Source organism: Coturnix japonica, chromosome 3, assembly GCF_001577835.2.
Source record: "Coturnix japonica isolate 7356 chromosome 3, Coturnix japonica 2.1, whole genome shotgun sequence".
Classification (NCBI taxonomy): Eukaryota; Metazoa; Chordata; class Aves; order Galliformes; family Phasianidae; genus Coturnix; species Coturnix japonica.
The window spans coordinates 20,123,727-20,137,593 of NC_029518.1; the positions used below are offsets into that span (position 1 = coordinate 20,123,727).

The 13,867-nt window shown below is 34.0% G+C and overlaps 1 protein-coding gene across 6 annotated transcripts in view; it reads right to left on the bottom strand.

The window, feature by feature from the left end:
• The window catches only part of SYT14 (synaptotagmin 14), an 81,548-nt gene that overhangs the window by 54,060 nt on the left and 13,621 nt on the right, over positions 1-13,867 (bottom strand). For 3 of the 6 annotated variants that reach the window (XM_032443551.1, XM_015857367.2, XM_015857366.2), the window contains exon 3: positions 4,547-4,711. In XM_032443551.1, the coding sequence (XP_032299442.1) occupies positions 4,547-4,711 (165 nt within the window). Of the gene's footprint in view, positions 1-2,270; positions 3,537-4,546; positions 4,712-5,873; positions 5,992-13,867 lie in introns of those variants that run through there. The other 3 variants (XM_015857364.2, XM_015857365.2, XM_015857368.2) reach the window with 2 other exon arrangements.

Below are 13,867 nucleotides of genomic sequence, written 5' to 3' on the forward strand. Positions count from 1 at the left end.
TCTGTCCTACTACAAAGGTCTTTTCTTTGCACTTTTATCAAAGCCTGTATGAGTAGCTGAGTAAGATCACTTCCTAGAGATACACCACTGATACAGGAAAAGTGGATTTCCCACATTTCAAGTCATACAAGATACAGGAGTGCCAAAGCTATTTTTCCATACTGGAAACAGTTTTTTGTGTTTTTTTTTTTCAATAATGGCTTTAAAAATAAAGCAAAACTAAACAAATAAACAAAACCAACAACAAAAGCAACACACACACACACACACATATAAAACAAAAAAAAAAAAGCCCCACAACTTAATCTTAGAGAGAAAGCATGCCAAATTTCACCCCAAATCCTTCAGATTGGGAAAGCAATCATAAGCAACTGGAAGCAAGGTATTGAAATGGAAAATGTCAGGAAACCTTAACTGCAGATGGTGCTACCAACTTTGCATGCAATACGTATATAATGTTAATTCAATATTTGTAGGAAAACCAGTGCCTTAAAAGACTCCAGGCTATCAATTTCAATTCAGGCCTGACAAGTACACTGTATGGATGGCTCTAGAAGCAAGTTCCATTCCCGTTCACTTGTTTAGAATAACACAGTAAGTAGAACATATTCTAGCTGGCAGATCCACTACCAGTTTGCTAAGAAGAAAGCACCTCCTTCAGTGCTACACAGAGCAAAATTTTGTGTCATATGACAGTCAGCAGGATCTCCATTGCTGTAAGTAAAACAGGGCATGCCAAGACTCAGACATAACGCCAGACATCAGAACCAGGTACATCAATTCATGTTTGTGAATACGATAAAATAGGTTCATTAGCCAAAATAAAGTACCAAAAATTTAACAGTATAAAATATATTAGCAGCATATTCAAAACAAGAGCTGAAAGATATGCCACCAGAACCACACCAGAGTTTGTAAGCATCCAGAAGCTTTCGGTGATATCAGAAACTTTTTCCTCCAGTTATTAGCATAAAAGTGCAAAAAAAGAGAGGATATATACTACTAATACAGGACATAAATAAAGACTTCTTCAGAGGACTCAAGAACCTACTTAGAGTTGAAACACAAGCTACTCATGGAAACATTCTTTTAAATAAACAATGCAAATCTGTTTCTTTAAAAAAAAATAAATAAATAGCTTACTGCAACATGAAAATAAAAAATACTTCACGTTTTATGCCTCTCCTTGACACTTGTCTTACAATTTTTATATCTTAATTGGGAACCTGCCTAAGTAGACAGCATATTGTTTACAGTATATATACCATTACTAATCTACTGAAACCTATTTGTTTACTTACAGCAAAGGCAGCTTTCAGTAGAGTATATACTACTTCACAAACATTGTTTCATGAGATATCAACAAATAACATCACAGTTTATCATAAAAAATACACTAATCATCTACTAAATCAAGCAAACAAGACTAATTTATACTTCTTTAATAAGAAGTTTTCAGACAAAGGAACAAACACTAAAAAAAAAAAATACTTTCTTGATCAGATTATTCATTTCTCCACTAAAACAGCACCTCCAAAAATTCTACGTTACGTTCTAAAAATACACTGTGAAAGAGTTGCAAAAATGCTAAATCTCACTTCTTGATCTCAAGTGTTCATCACAACCCCTTCATCATATTGTTTAAAATCAGATGTTGAAGGCATCAATATATAAGCTTTCTTTGTAAGACTATCACTGCCTTTAAGACAAGTCTTGCTCAGTTCCTTCTACACTTAAAAAAAATAAAATCACTTAATTGCCACTTGTCACTCATTCTGTCTTGAAATTATGTTACATCTGCTGGAAATACATTCTGAAGATCCAGTATAATGCCAATGTAACAGAAGTTCAATTTCTCCCCACTGTCATCTTTTCACATTTTATGCAATGTTTTTAAAATATGCAAAACAAATTGTGTAACAGAACAGGTCTTAATTTCCAGTGTTAATTAATCCCCAGTTTTCACCAGAAATCACACAAGAAAAAAGAAAAAAAAAAAAAGAGAAAAGTCAAGATGAACCCTATATAGAAAAAGTTAGAATATAGGGGAAACATTTCTTAATCAGTTCCTTTGATTAATATTCGAAGAGTAACTAACTTCCAAGAAATATCAACATAATTAGGGAACAAAGCCCTAACAAAACAGACCTACTTTCCTCCACAGGAAACATCATTATTAAAGTGAAACGTGTAAGATAAGTGAAAAAAGTAGGAAGTACCATAAGTTTCAGGAAAGGCTGAAGAATGCAGTTTCCTGACAGACTTCTCACCTTTTCCTGCTGTCTTCTTATTACACAGCCCTCTTGATTTCTTTGAGTTTTTCTTGTTATCTACTTTTGCAAGAGTAGGTGATGCATTACCCTCAGATTTTCCTTTTCTGTCAAAAAAGGCTTCAGACTTCCCTTTGATTTCATTAATGCAATTGGAGTGATCATTGTGCATCTTCAAACTGGAATCTGATAATTTTTGCTTCTGCACTTCAACACATTTTGTTTCTAAGTCTTGAGGAACATTCATCCCATGCACTTCTTCAGAGTCATTGCAATCAATTCCAGGAGAATGTGGCTTGACTTTTTTATGCAAGTGATTCTTAGAATTATCAGGTATTCTATGTAGGCAACTATCCTGTTTCTCAATAGATTCCTGCGTTGTAAATTTATTACTTTTCAGGTTGCTATCCTTCGATAACTTATTTCCAAAATAGTCATTTCCTCCTACTGCTTCCCTTTTAAGAGGTCTTCCTACATTCTTGAAATCCCAAGGTACTCCTGTATCTTCTAAGCAATCATTACTACCTTTGCCTTTTAATTGGTACTGGTTTTCGCCCACAACATGGTTGAATACTCCATCTTGATTTGTGTCTTCTAAAGAACTGGGACATTGAATCTCCTTCTGTTCTGCAATATCTCTCTTGGCTTTCATATTACTTTCCTTAGGCTCAGTTAACCACGATACATTTTCTTCTCTATCTTGTGCTGGTTTATCATTCTGCATTTTGGAGCTCTCATCTTCTGCACGAAGGCCATTTATCATGTTTGTTACCTGTTCTGTTACTGAATCAGCTACACTATAGCCAACTTCTCCAACAACACTGGTCAGATCATCTACAGCACTGCTAAGAGTGTCCACCAGAGAAGACACAGAAGGAAGGCTCAGATTTTGGTGCAAGTTTCTGAGAAATGCCATTTTTTCCAATCTACTCAGCAGCAAAAAAAAATAAAATAAAATTACACAAAGATCTTCTGTTTCATAAACAGATCAACTCCATTTCTTCAAGTTCTGTTTCATAGCTATTTGCTTTTGCTACCTCAAACTCACTAACTTTACCAGGGGAGGCTGGCGCTTTGCACTTTCCATTCAAAATGCATTGAAAGTAATAAGAAAGCAGCATAAATAAAGATCTTGAAACGAATCCATAATCAACAAGCAAAATGACAGTCTTTCATCATCTGCAGCATCAACTAGCCATAATAAAATCCATTATTCTCAAAAGTAAGACAACTGTGTGAGGAAGGAACATGTATTTTTATTCTAACCTGCAAAGAAGAAGTTGTGAGACATTTAAATGATGTCCTTTCAATAATACACTTTTCACACTACAATAACCCTTTAACACACTATTTACACAAAAGCTCACATCACAAGAGACTTCCTGACCTCAAAAATTGTTGTGTTTTACATAACATATTTCAAATCATGAAGACTTGTTCTGCAGCAAAAAGAAATTTAAGAAGGAACATTTGACTTTCAGTCAAATAACCATTTCTGTCTCAAAAAAAAAAAAACAACAAAAAACAAAACAAAAAAAACAAACAAACAAAAAAAAAAAAACAAGAAAAACCCAAACCACCTGATAAATCATCTATGCCATTCAAAAAGGCAAAAGAGAAAAAAAGCCTCAAATTTCCCATTCTCTTCTCTAGTGCCTGTCTCTTCCACTCAAGACGGCTAACAAAGTCAATTCAATTTCTGCAGCCCAGCAGTACAGAGGGAGCTATTTTACTAACCCTCAGTATATTTTAGGTGGTCTGCTCTTCTCTCATTTATCAATACTATTTTCAAGGAGAATATTTAAAAAGTATAATAAGAACTTATTAGCTTGATTGATTTATTTTCTGATGATTTACATCTTTAAAAATTATTTTCCAGGTGAATAAACACCTCAAACAAAAAGTCAGTGAAGGATTTTAAAAAGCTTAGTGGGAAAAAAAAATAAATCCAGTCACAAATTTACTTGAGATTTAATTGTATACAATTACAGGACATTAAAAACACAGTCAAGAGTATTCACACAGCACAAGAGAAATATCTTCCCATAAGTAAACATAAACTCTCTAGTTATAAAGCTGTTGGTTTTCTGCAATTTGTGAATACAAAGGTTTTCTCTCTTCTACATAGTGCGAAATAACAGGGAAAAGTCAACAATACATTATTTCATCACTTAAATCAAGGGATTACTTGTGTAGTTCCGCAAAAAAAAAAAAAAAAAAAAAAAAAAAAAATCTCAGGCTCTTTTAACTTGATGTCCAATAGAACAGATACTTACAAAGCTTATCTTGTGAATTCTTTCTTGTAGGGTATCCTGAATCAAGATCAGGGAAACCACCAACATTTTCAAAACACATCTTCTTATTAATATATAGGAAAAGTAGCAACATAAGGACAATGAATACCCCAACTGCAGACAAGAATCCAATTGCTTCAGGAGATACTAAAAGAAACAGAGAAGAACGCATTAAAAACAAAACAAAACAAACAAACAAAAAAAACAACAGTCTTGTATAAGTGTAATTCACAAAAAATTCCATATTTGTTGCAATTGGTCATTAATAAATACTACTAACACTCCAAATATGTATAACTGAAATACCAGTTTTTCCATTTGGCTACATGTTTAACACTGTTGAATCTCAACAGGTTTTATTCCTCTCCCAGTCATCTTTTCAAAGAACAGAAAATATGTAGTCTTAATAAGGGACAATTGACATTGTAAGAGCTTGAAGGAGGTTCTGCAGCAGTACTGGACTCCAATAACAAGACTGGGCCTCTGCAGAAAATGAGGATATTGTTAACATGCATCAAGGCTGATACTTCCAATGGAACACTTGAGGAAGAGAAGCATATGCAAGACCCAAGAGCAATCCCTTTTCCTGGGAGGAGCTGGAGATTTGGAGACAGCACAGTAGGGCAAAAGGGAAAATGAAAAAGGGAAGGACTGTGCTTAAGGACCAGCTGGACCTCACTGCTCCCTGATAAACAGGATTCTATGGAAGCAAGAAAGCAGAAAGTTAAACAAACAAACAAACAAACAAAAACAACCCACACCAACCAGCAATGTAACAGTATTATCTTTGATATGGTACTTGTGCCACTTGAGTATAAAACAAGAGCTAAGGGAGACAGAGATAAAGCATACTTTAAACAAGGTAAAAGCATACTTTAAACAACTTTAAACAAGGTAGAAGAACCAAGGCTGAAGTACACTGACACGTCTCTCTGTATAAACAAAAGAATATGCAATCACTATGAAGCAGATAACTGAAAGATACTTTAGGGCCCCTTTGGCAGGGATAGAATCATGCAAGTCCATCAGGGCCTAAGTATATCACTAATGACATAATGGTCAAGATTACTTACAAATATTTTTAGAAATACAAAATTTGAGAAAGGATGTACCAAATGGGACAAATGGGGAAAAAATTACTTACCTTATTATTTGAAAGAGACTTCTGCTAGGTACAGAAGAGTTATAAAAAATTTATTGGAGTCATTAATTCCATTGGTAAAGCCCCTAGCATTTTATGTTAGGAGTGTAATATTGTGTGTCAAAATCTTTCATTATATAAAAAGAGGCGATATTAAAGAAAACTTACCAGCAGACTCTGTGTTCACAGAGATGTAATGAAAAAGAACAAGTAGTAGCAACAAGGAAAGCCCTAGATGGATACAGGGGTGGAAGAAAACCAAGAATAATAAGTGTTCAGCACTGGACCCTAGACAGGCTACAGAACCTAACTTTAAATTTAGTCCTGATTTGAGCAGCGGGATGAACTGCAAGTGCCTTTACAAGGAGTCTTCCAAATTAAACTACTCTGTGTATCTGCCTATGACCTTTGTAAATCTGGGTTTACTCATCTCTGCAAAAGCGGTGACTGAGAAACACAAACAGTTCCACAAGCCCTCAATTCTGGAAGGGTTTGGCAGCGTTGCTTGCAGGATGATAGGGACCATTTTTTATTGTCACAGTGTTTCTTTAAAAACCAACAACAACACAAAAACAAAAGATCAAAGAAATGCACCTTTCACAGTCTAAAATGAGCTGGTTTGATTTGAACTTCTACTAATTTTGAGCTAGACATTCTGAAACATCTGAAACAGCTATCTGAAACAGTGCAAATACTCTTTTCTTTCTTTTTTTTCCTTTTTTTCTTTCTTTCTTTTTTTTTTTTTTTTTTTTTTTTTTAAATCTCCATCCAAAGGGATTGTATAATATTGTGCTTAAATTCATTGCCCTCCTACCCAACAACTTAGAACAAAATGAACTTCCCAATAGTTTCAAACAACCCACCGAAGCAAAATTTCTGAAAAAATATACCAAAATGTCATGAAAAGGAGCCCTAAAGGAATGAAGTAGAAACCCTGATTAAACTGAAACTGGTGCCTCTATTTAGTCAAACTACAGTATGTGTGTTTCATGTTGTATTAGATCATATAAGAAGAGCTAGGAAAAGCATGAGCAACACTTAAGTCGGGAACACTTCCCTACAAAAAGCTGAAGGCAAAGCTAGAAATGATTAGAAAGCTTTGAAATTTGACCTTCATCTTCCAAACCATGAAAGTCCAAGACAAAGCTAGAAATATAAGAACAAAGTATGACTGTTGAACAAGAGAAGAATAGAACAAACAAACAGTGCAACTAGAGAGAGCAGGTGGGTCTTCAGATAGCGTAACAGAAATAGATTTACAGAGCTACAAATTTCCCCACTAGTACTTCAACATGAGACATTCTGCTGTTATGAGAAGCATCAAGGTGTAAAAGGTAGAATTCTGGTCCAGACCAGAGAGGAAAGATGACTATATTTATGTTTTCATTAACACGAACAAATACTTTGATATTAATTTACTTGGTAGTACTTGCTACTTGGATTACCTGCTACTCTCTTCAGAAGATTGGAGTTACTACTTCTTAAAATCACTTCTTACAGTGTTGCCATTGACTTAAGCTGCCTCAAACTGAAGAGAGTTGTTTGTTGTTTGGTTTTTGTTGTTGTTGTTTGTTTGTTTAAGTTTATATATATATATATATATATATATACACACACACATACATACATATATATATATATATATATACATATATATATATATGTTATAACAAGAATAAGCAGAAAATAAAGACTTGTCATTTGTGGGGCATTTTGGGGGTTTTTTGTTTGTTTGTTTTAAAAACAGCCCTAGTGGAGAGCAAGGTAAATTTGGCACATCAGGCATCCTTTTTATCATCTTCAAGAAGCTTTCCTAAATATGGAAAAGCTTTGAAATTTTGAAGGAAAAATTTTTAAAAAAAATTAAAAAACAAACAAAAAAAACAAAACAACAACAAAAAAAACCCAAACAAACAAACCACAAAACAACTCAGTTTGCTATATCTTCCTTTTTGACCTTTAAGTCTAACAGATATAATCTCCCAAGATTGTGTTGGAAGGAAATACGCTCCACCCCTTCCCAAGACAGTGTATAGATGACTGAGAATGTCCAGGGCTGACAGAATGACATTCAGTTTCTTTGAGTTACTGATTCTGACCCTTATCGGACTAGAGTGCAGGTTGAGAACAGAGCAGCTTTCTTCAGTAATTTCCAGTTGTAGTATCCATCGAAGACAGAGGCAGAAAGAAGAGGCTGCAATACACATACATCCAGGCAGCAAGAAAAGTGAAAATTAAGTGGAAAGAGGCAATTGGGCTCAAGCTAATGAGGCCCAGCAAGGAAACAGAAGGTATGAGTTACAGTTCGCATAGAGCACACAGAAGAAGTTGTGAAGCAAAAACAGAAAAAAGGGCAGATCAGGTGGAAGAAACAGATAAAGCAACTGAGACCACAGAAACTTATCAATGAAAACAACTGCTTTGTTACTGGAGCAGGTTGATCTAAGCAACTTTGCCCAAATTCAATACCAGAGATGCACTGAGCAGGAGTCTCAACTGTAATCCAGTAATTCCACAAGCCCATGACTGACAAAACAGGACAACGAACATTCCCTTTAATTAGATTAACTGTTACCTTATGAGAAAAGTAGCTTGAAAACACAAAAGCTTTTTAATTTTTCTTTAGTACTGTTTGGATACAAATTAGTTAGAAGAGAGGCTGCACACAAACTGAGTAGCTCTCTATGGAAACACAGTATCTGATGACATCTTTCTGGAGCGAAATAAAACAGCGGCTGATACTTTGTAAAAGGGATAGAATGTAACTTTAGCTGCGGCCAGACTAATAGCGCATGTAAATCAGCATGAATATAATACTCAAAAATTATGTTGTTGGCCCAATTTGATTCCACATAAAGAATCTTAGAATGCTTGTTCACAAATTAAATACATCAAGTTCAAAGCCTTCACTGTAATAGCATTATATAGTCATTAAAAAAAAAAAAAAGTACTTCAGTTTTCCCACACATAAATGTGTACAGATTCCTACCTGTGAACAAATGTTTTCTATGTCACACTAATCCTTCAATTAATTTCTCATGGTTGAAGTTACGCTTCAACCAGTTATACTTCATAAACAGAAAAAAAAAAAAAGAGTATGCCTCTATGCCAAATCTATCCATGCCACATTCATGACAGCAATTATTCTAATTCAAAACATGTTGTGATCAATTCAAAATTGGTTTGGGCAATGATTGTACTGAGAAAAGCATTTTTTAAGTTCTCCGAGACTCCCCACAGCTTATTTTAGAACCACAGAGCAGCAGAAGTGCAATTCTTCAGTAGTCATCTTTCACATTCAAATTTCAGAAACGTCCTTCTTTCTGAACTTCATAATTATCTCAACTCTTAAGGAAAAACAGCAATGGAGGTTTAAATTCATAACAACATAACAGAGCTTTACAAATGTGAAAGGAACAAATGTTATACTACAAAGCTATTAGGATTAATTGAATTGTTGGCTATGGAAAAGACGTAAGTTATACTCACTACAAAAGTATTAAATTAACTTTAATTTACTTTTGATATTATCACTAGAATGATAATTATTAGAAAACAAACTTACCATCTCTTCATCCTAAATATTGAATCACCATATCTTTCTCGAATAAAAAAAAATATACAACTGCTCTGTCACTTAGTGAGTTTTCTCTTTAAAAAAATAATAATATATATAAATATAAAAGCCTTTCAAACTTTTCAGAAGGCAATAATATCTTCAAACAAATATCAGAGAACACCAATAAAAATCCTCAGATGTATTTAAAAGGACACAGCATCATTAATAGGTATCCACACAAACTAACTTACACTATATTTAATATCCCTATTGTCCAGTCAGTTATTTCTGGACCCCTCACTCCTCATCATGCTACTCACTTAGCTAGTGCAGTACAAAGCTAACGATGCTTTAATTATTCATTTACAAATGCAATACTATCCTTTATGTGCACAAATTAAAGTAACTGGGGGACAAGGCAAAGAAATTCAACTGCCTTTGAGATCATAGCACAAAAGCATTTGAAATAATTAAAATAAATAAATAAATAGGTATGTTCATTTTTTATTCAGAAAGGCAGCAACCAACTAGAATTTAGCTAACCTGGGCTAAACACAATCATAGACAGAAACACTTCACACAGTTTTGTGTTAGAAGACCTGGAATTCTTAACTACACTTAATGTTTCACAAACAAGACAAACTCCGTGTGGCAGCTGATGTTATTAAAATACTTCTCCATATTAAAAGGAAAAAAAAAAAAAAAAAAAAAAGAAAAAAGAACAGAAGCAACTTCACCACAAAAACTGAGTAGTCAATGCTTGTGTTAAACTCATTGAAAGACTCAGATCTCAAAAAATGTTTTACTAAGCTTGCCAAAATTCATAATATACCTCCTATGCCTTCTGTGTCAGGTTGTATTAAATTTTCTTCTCTCATCAGAAACACCAGAATTGTATTAATTCCTTTTTAAGACTTCCTGATTCCTTTCACATTTCACCAAAACAAGCATCAGGAATAATATTTGAGCACACCTCAAAACTAATACAAGCATTTAAATTCCATCCACCCAAGTATTCGTAGGAGTTCGCTGCTGTTGTTGGCTTGTTTTAAAATTGTTTTATGTTTTCTATATAAAGATTGTGGCTGCTCCCTTCAATTCAGACTTGAATTCACCTTCCTTCTGGAGTACAGACTTCCTAATTTAGGCATCTACTAATGGCTGTCAGCTGATTATGATAATGTATATGTCATAATGCTAGTCTTAGGCCATTCTTTCCTATGTATTTGTTTCTCCTCCATCTTATTATACAGCAAGTTCACATGCTCTGTCACAAATTATGAGCACATGCAACATGCAGATACCTGTATTTCAATGTTTCAAATATCTATGCCCAGTATGTTAACCAGTGTTACACAGCTCCAAGTGAAGATAAACATGAAACAACTGAATTTCAGTGCATTACTGGAAAGAGTACTTCCTAAATAATAATAATAATAATAATAATAATAATAATAATAATAATAATAATAATAATAATAATAATAAATTAACATTTTTTGGTAACATTAACCTTTAAGAAGTTTGAAAGACAGAGTGAAATCAGAATGAGAGTGCTTATTTGATTTTCTATTTGGAATATGTAATATCCTTTAAAAATTCTATTTGTGTACTTCTCAAAGTAATACTGGGTAAAAACAGAAAACTGACGTTATCTGAAGTGATAAAAGATGCAATTTAAAGGGTAATTTATAAAGGAAAAAGAAGTCAAACACACCATTTAGAAAAGTAAAAACCAAAAGTGCTTGCTTACATGAAAAGCATTACTAGAATTACAGTATCACAACAGCTACCCTGCCATAATACCAGTGTCATCTTTATTCTAGTGGAAAGCCATCTGGAATAACAGCAGCTTTATCACCATTTGGGTTATGTGACTTCATACTGTCTGCACTGATACAGAGATACCGTCTGACTTCTTTCCCCCACTACTTCTTAGCATCTAATTACAAGTACTGGTGTAAAAATAGTAGTTTTATTGTCTGCAACCTAGGATTTCCTTCATACACTTTAATTTACAAACAAAATCAATTTAGATAATTTTCATTACATTACTCAACTAAATATCTACCTCAAATAGAGTTCAACGTATGTTGCAAGTTACTGTTAGCAATATTTTGGTTCAGAGTTAACTACTCGTACATCTGCACAAGATACTTGCTGCTAATTTCATATTGCCTTTGCAGATTGTCATTTACAGGATTTTTCCCTGATTTTCTAAATCACAAAGCTAAGACTGTCATTAAAAGTAAATTTCATTCTGTGAAAAGGCGAATCTCGGGCTCCAAAATATTACTAAACTAAGAAAAAAAAAAGTTAGAACTGGTAGAAGCCACAGCCTGAAGGGCAGATTTAAGCTTTTGACAGAAATCTTGTAATTCCAAAATCCTGACCAGTGTTCAGCCTGCCACCCCTGCTGATTTACCAGTCCCTCAGTGTCTTTTCTCTCTAGTACAGAATCCATCACCTTTTAAGCAGTATCTCAACAGAAATCTCTGAAAAGAAACATTTTATTGCTCCTTGGAAAAAACACAGAACACTGAATAATCTTGATTACCTTCAAATACCACTAATCTGTTGCAATCACACAGTGGGTTAGACGCCAGTATTCTCCACATGGTGGATGAGAGAACCACAGTGCCTACAGACATTTAATGGAGCTCTCAATCTCCCAGGGCAGAAGAAAAAGGTCTAGAGACTTGTGGTGTACACCTTCATAGTTACTACAAAGAAACCCCTCCAATACTGGCGAAAAAGAATTACACCATAAAAATCTTTAATAAACAAAAATTTCCAATCCAGAATCACTAAGCAGCACAATAATTAAAAAGAACACATAGCAAAGCACTGTGCAGTATAAGCCACAATGTGAACGTGTAATGTGGAGGGAAAAAAAAAAATGCTGGGAACTTAGAATTTGGATATAGCAAAGTTCTTGGCAAATAAAATAAAACAGTCAACTTTGTGCTTTCCATTTGGAACTTCTGTAGTTGTATGTTTCTAGTTATAAAGGGAGCCTCAACAAAAATACTACTTTCACCACTTCAGTGAAACGCAATTGGCAGCTCCACATTGAGATACACAGATGAGGATAGTTGACCAAGAAGTTAAAGAGCACATCATTCTACTTAGAATATATCTCTGACAAAACAAAAATTCATACCTTCTTATCTTTTTGAAATTATTATTAAAAGTGACATCTTACATTGTCAGCCAAAGACAGAGTCTCCTTGTAACTTCTTTCTTTTGCATATTAAAGAGCACTTCTGTTCCATTATTAGTCACAAAGACAGTTTGCTGAATAATTTCCTTTGTTTGCAAGACTGCTGCAACAATAGAAAGAACATCTTGCAAAAGTAAAAAGGTCTTACTAAAATAATTATAAAAAAATCTGTGCAACTCAGACCTCAGTCAGATATTCAATCTACATTTCCATCAATTAAACAAAATCCATTACTGAGTTAGAAGTATCACTTCACATTCCTTCAAAACTATACAAATGAACAATGAAAGGTGAAAGAGACCTAAAAATACTGAGGTCATTAATTTTTTGCTTTAATGTCACTTCTACATCATATAGTCAACATTATATGTATCAGACTACATTGAAGAGCACTTCAGTTACAACTCAATACCATAAAAATTCATCATTAATCTCTCATCAGTACAAACAGAACTTGAAAAACAGCCTCAATTAAAACATTAGTACATCTTACAACAGCTGATTTCAAGTTAAACTAACAGCCTAGCCACAGGGCACTGCACGGCCCTGCACAAATATATGTATTTTTTTCTGGGTTTTTCTCAAGTTTCCCAGATTCTCTCATGTCCATAGGAAATAACGAAAGGAACAGCTTACATAAATCTCATGACTCTCTTAAAAATATTTGGGTGTTACCAGCCAAAAAATCAAAACATAAGAAAAAAGCCAAAAGCAAACCATATTAGAATAAGCAGCAGACGCATTTCAGAAAACTTTGTTCCTCTCTTCTGTTATGACAAGAATCTTAAGAGGCTGAATGAAGCAAATTAGTCACTACTAAGATAAGGGCTCCTCTTTCCTTAGCCACACCTTGAATTCACACTGTCAAACAGGTAAGAATTCGAAAATTAGTATACGTACAAACTGGCATTAAATGAAAAATGGAAGCAAACAAGACATTACTCTATAATACAATGAAAAACACATTTGCCCATTTTTCAGCTTATAGAATTCAACAGTGCGTCCATATGAAGACATGCAAACACTGCAACCACTAAGCTGCATTAGACACAGAAGTCACAAATTTCAGTGCTATAATACCAAATTTCTGAATAACTGATTATACTTCCTTTAGCGGGGAAGTGTCTTGTTCTATATTCTACAGTCAGTAGATGTTACATAATTGCTTCCAAACATGCACATTTTCAAGACACGTGTAGTATAGTTACATACTTAAAAGAATCATTTATTTTAAAATACATGCAAATTAGTTTTTGAGGTTTTCCAGATAAGTCTTCCTACCGCAATCAATATTTTAGATATGCTTCTCAAATATGTATGAATCTGCAAAAGGAAACCATACAAGCAAGACACCACAGAAGTACTGCAAGCCTTCTTTGC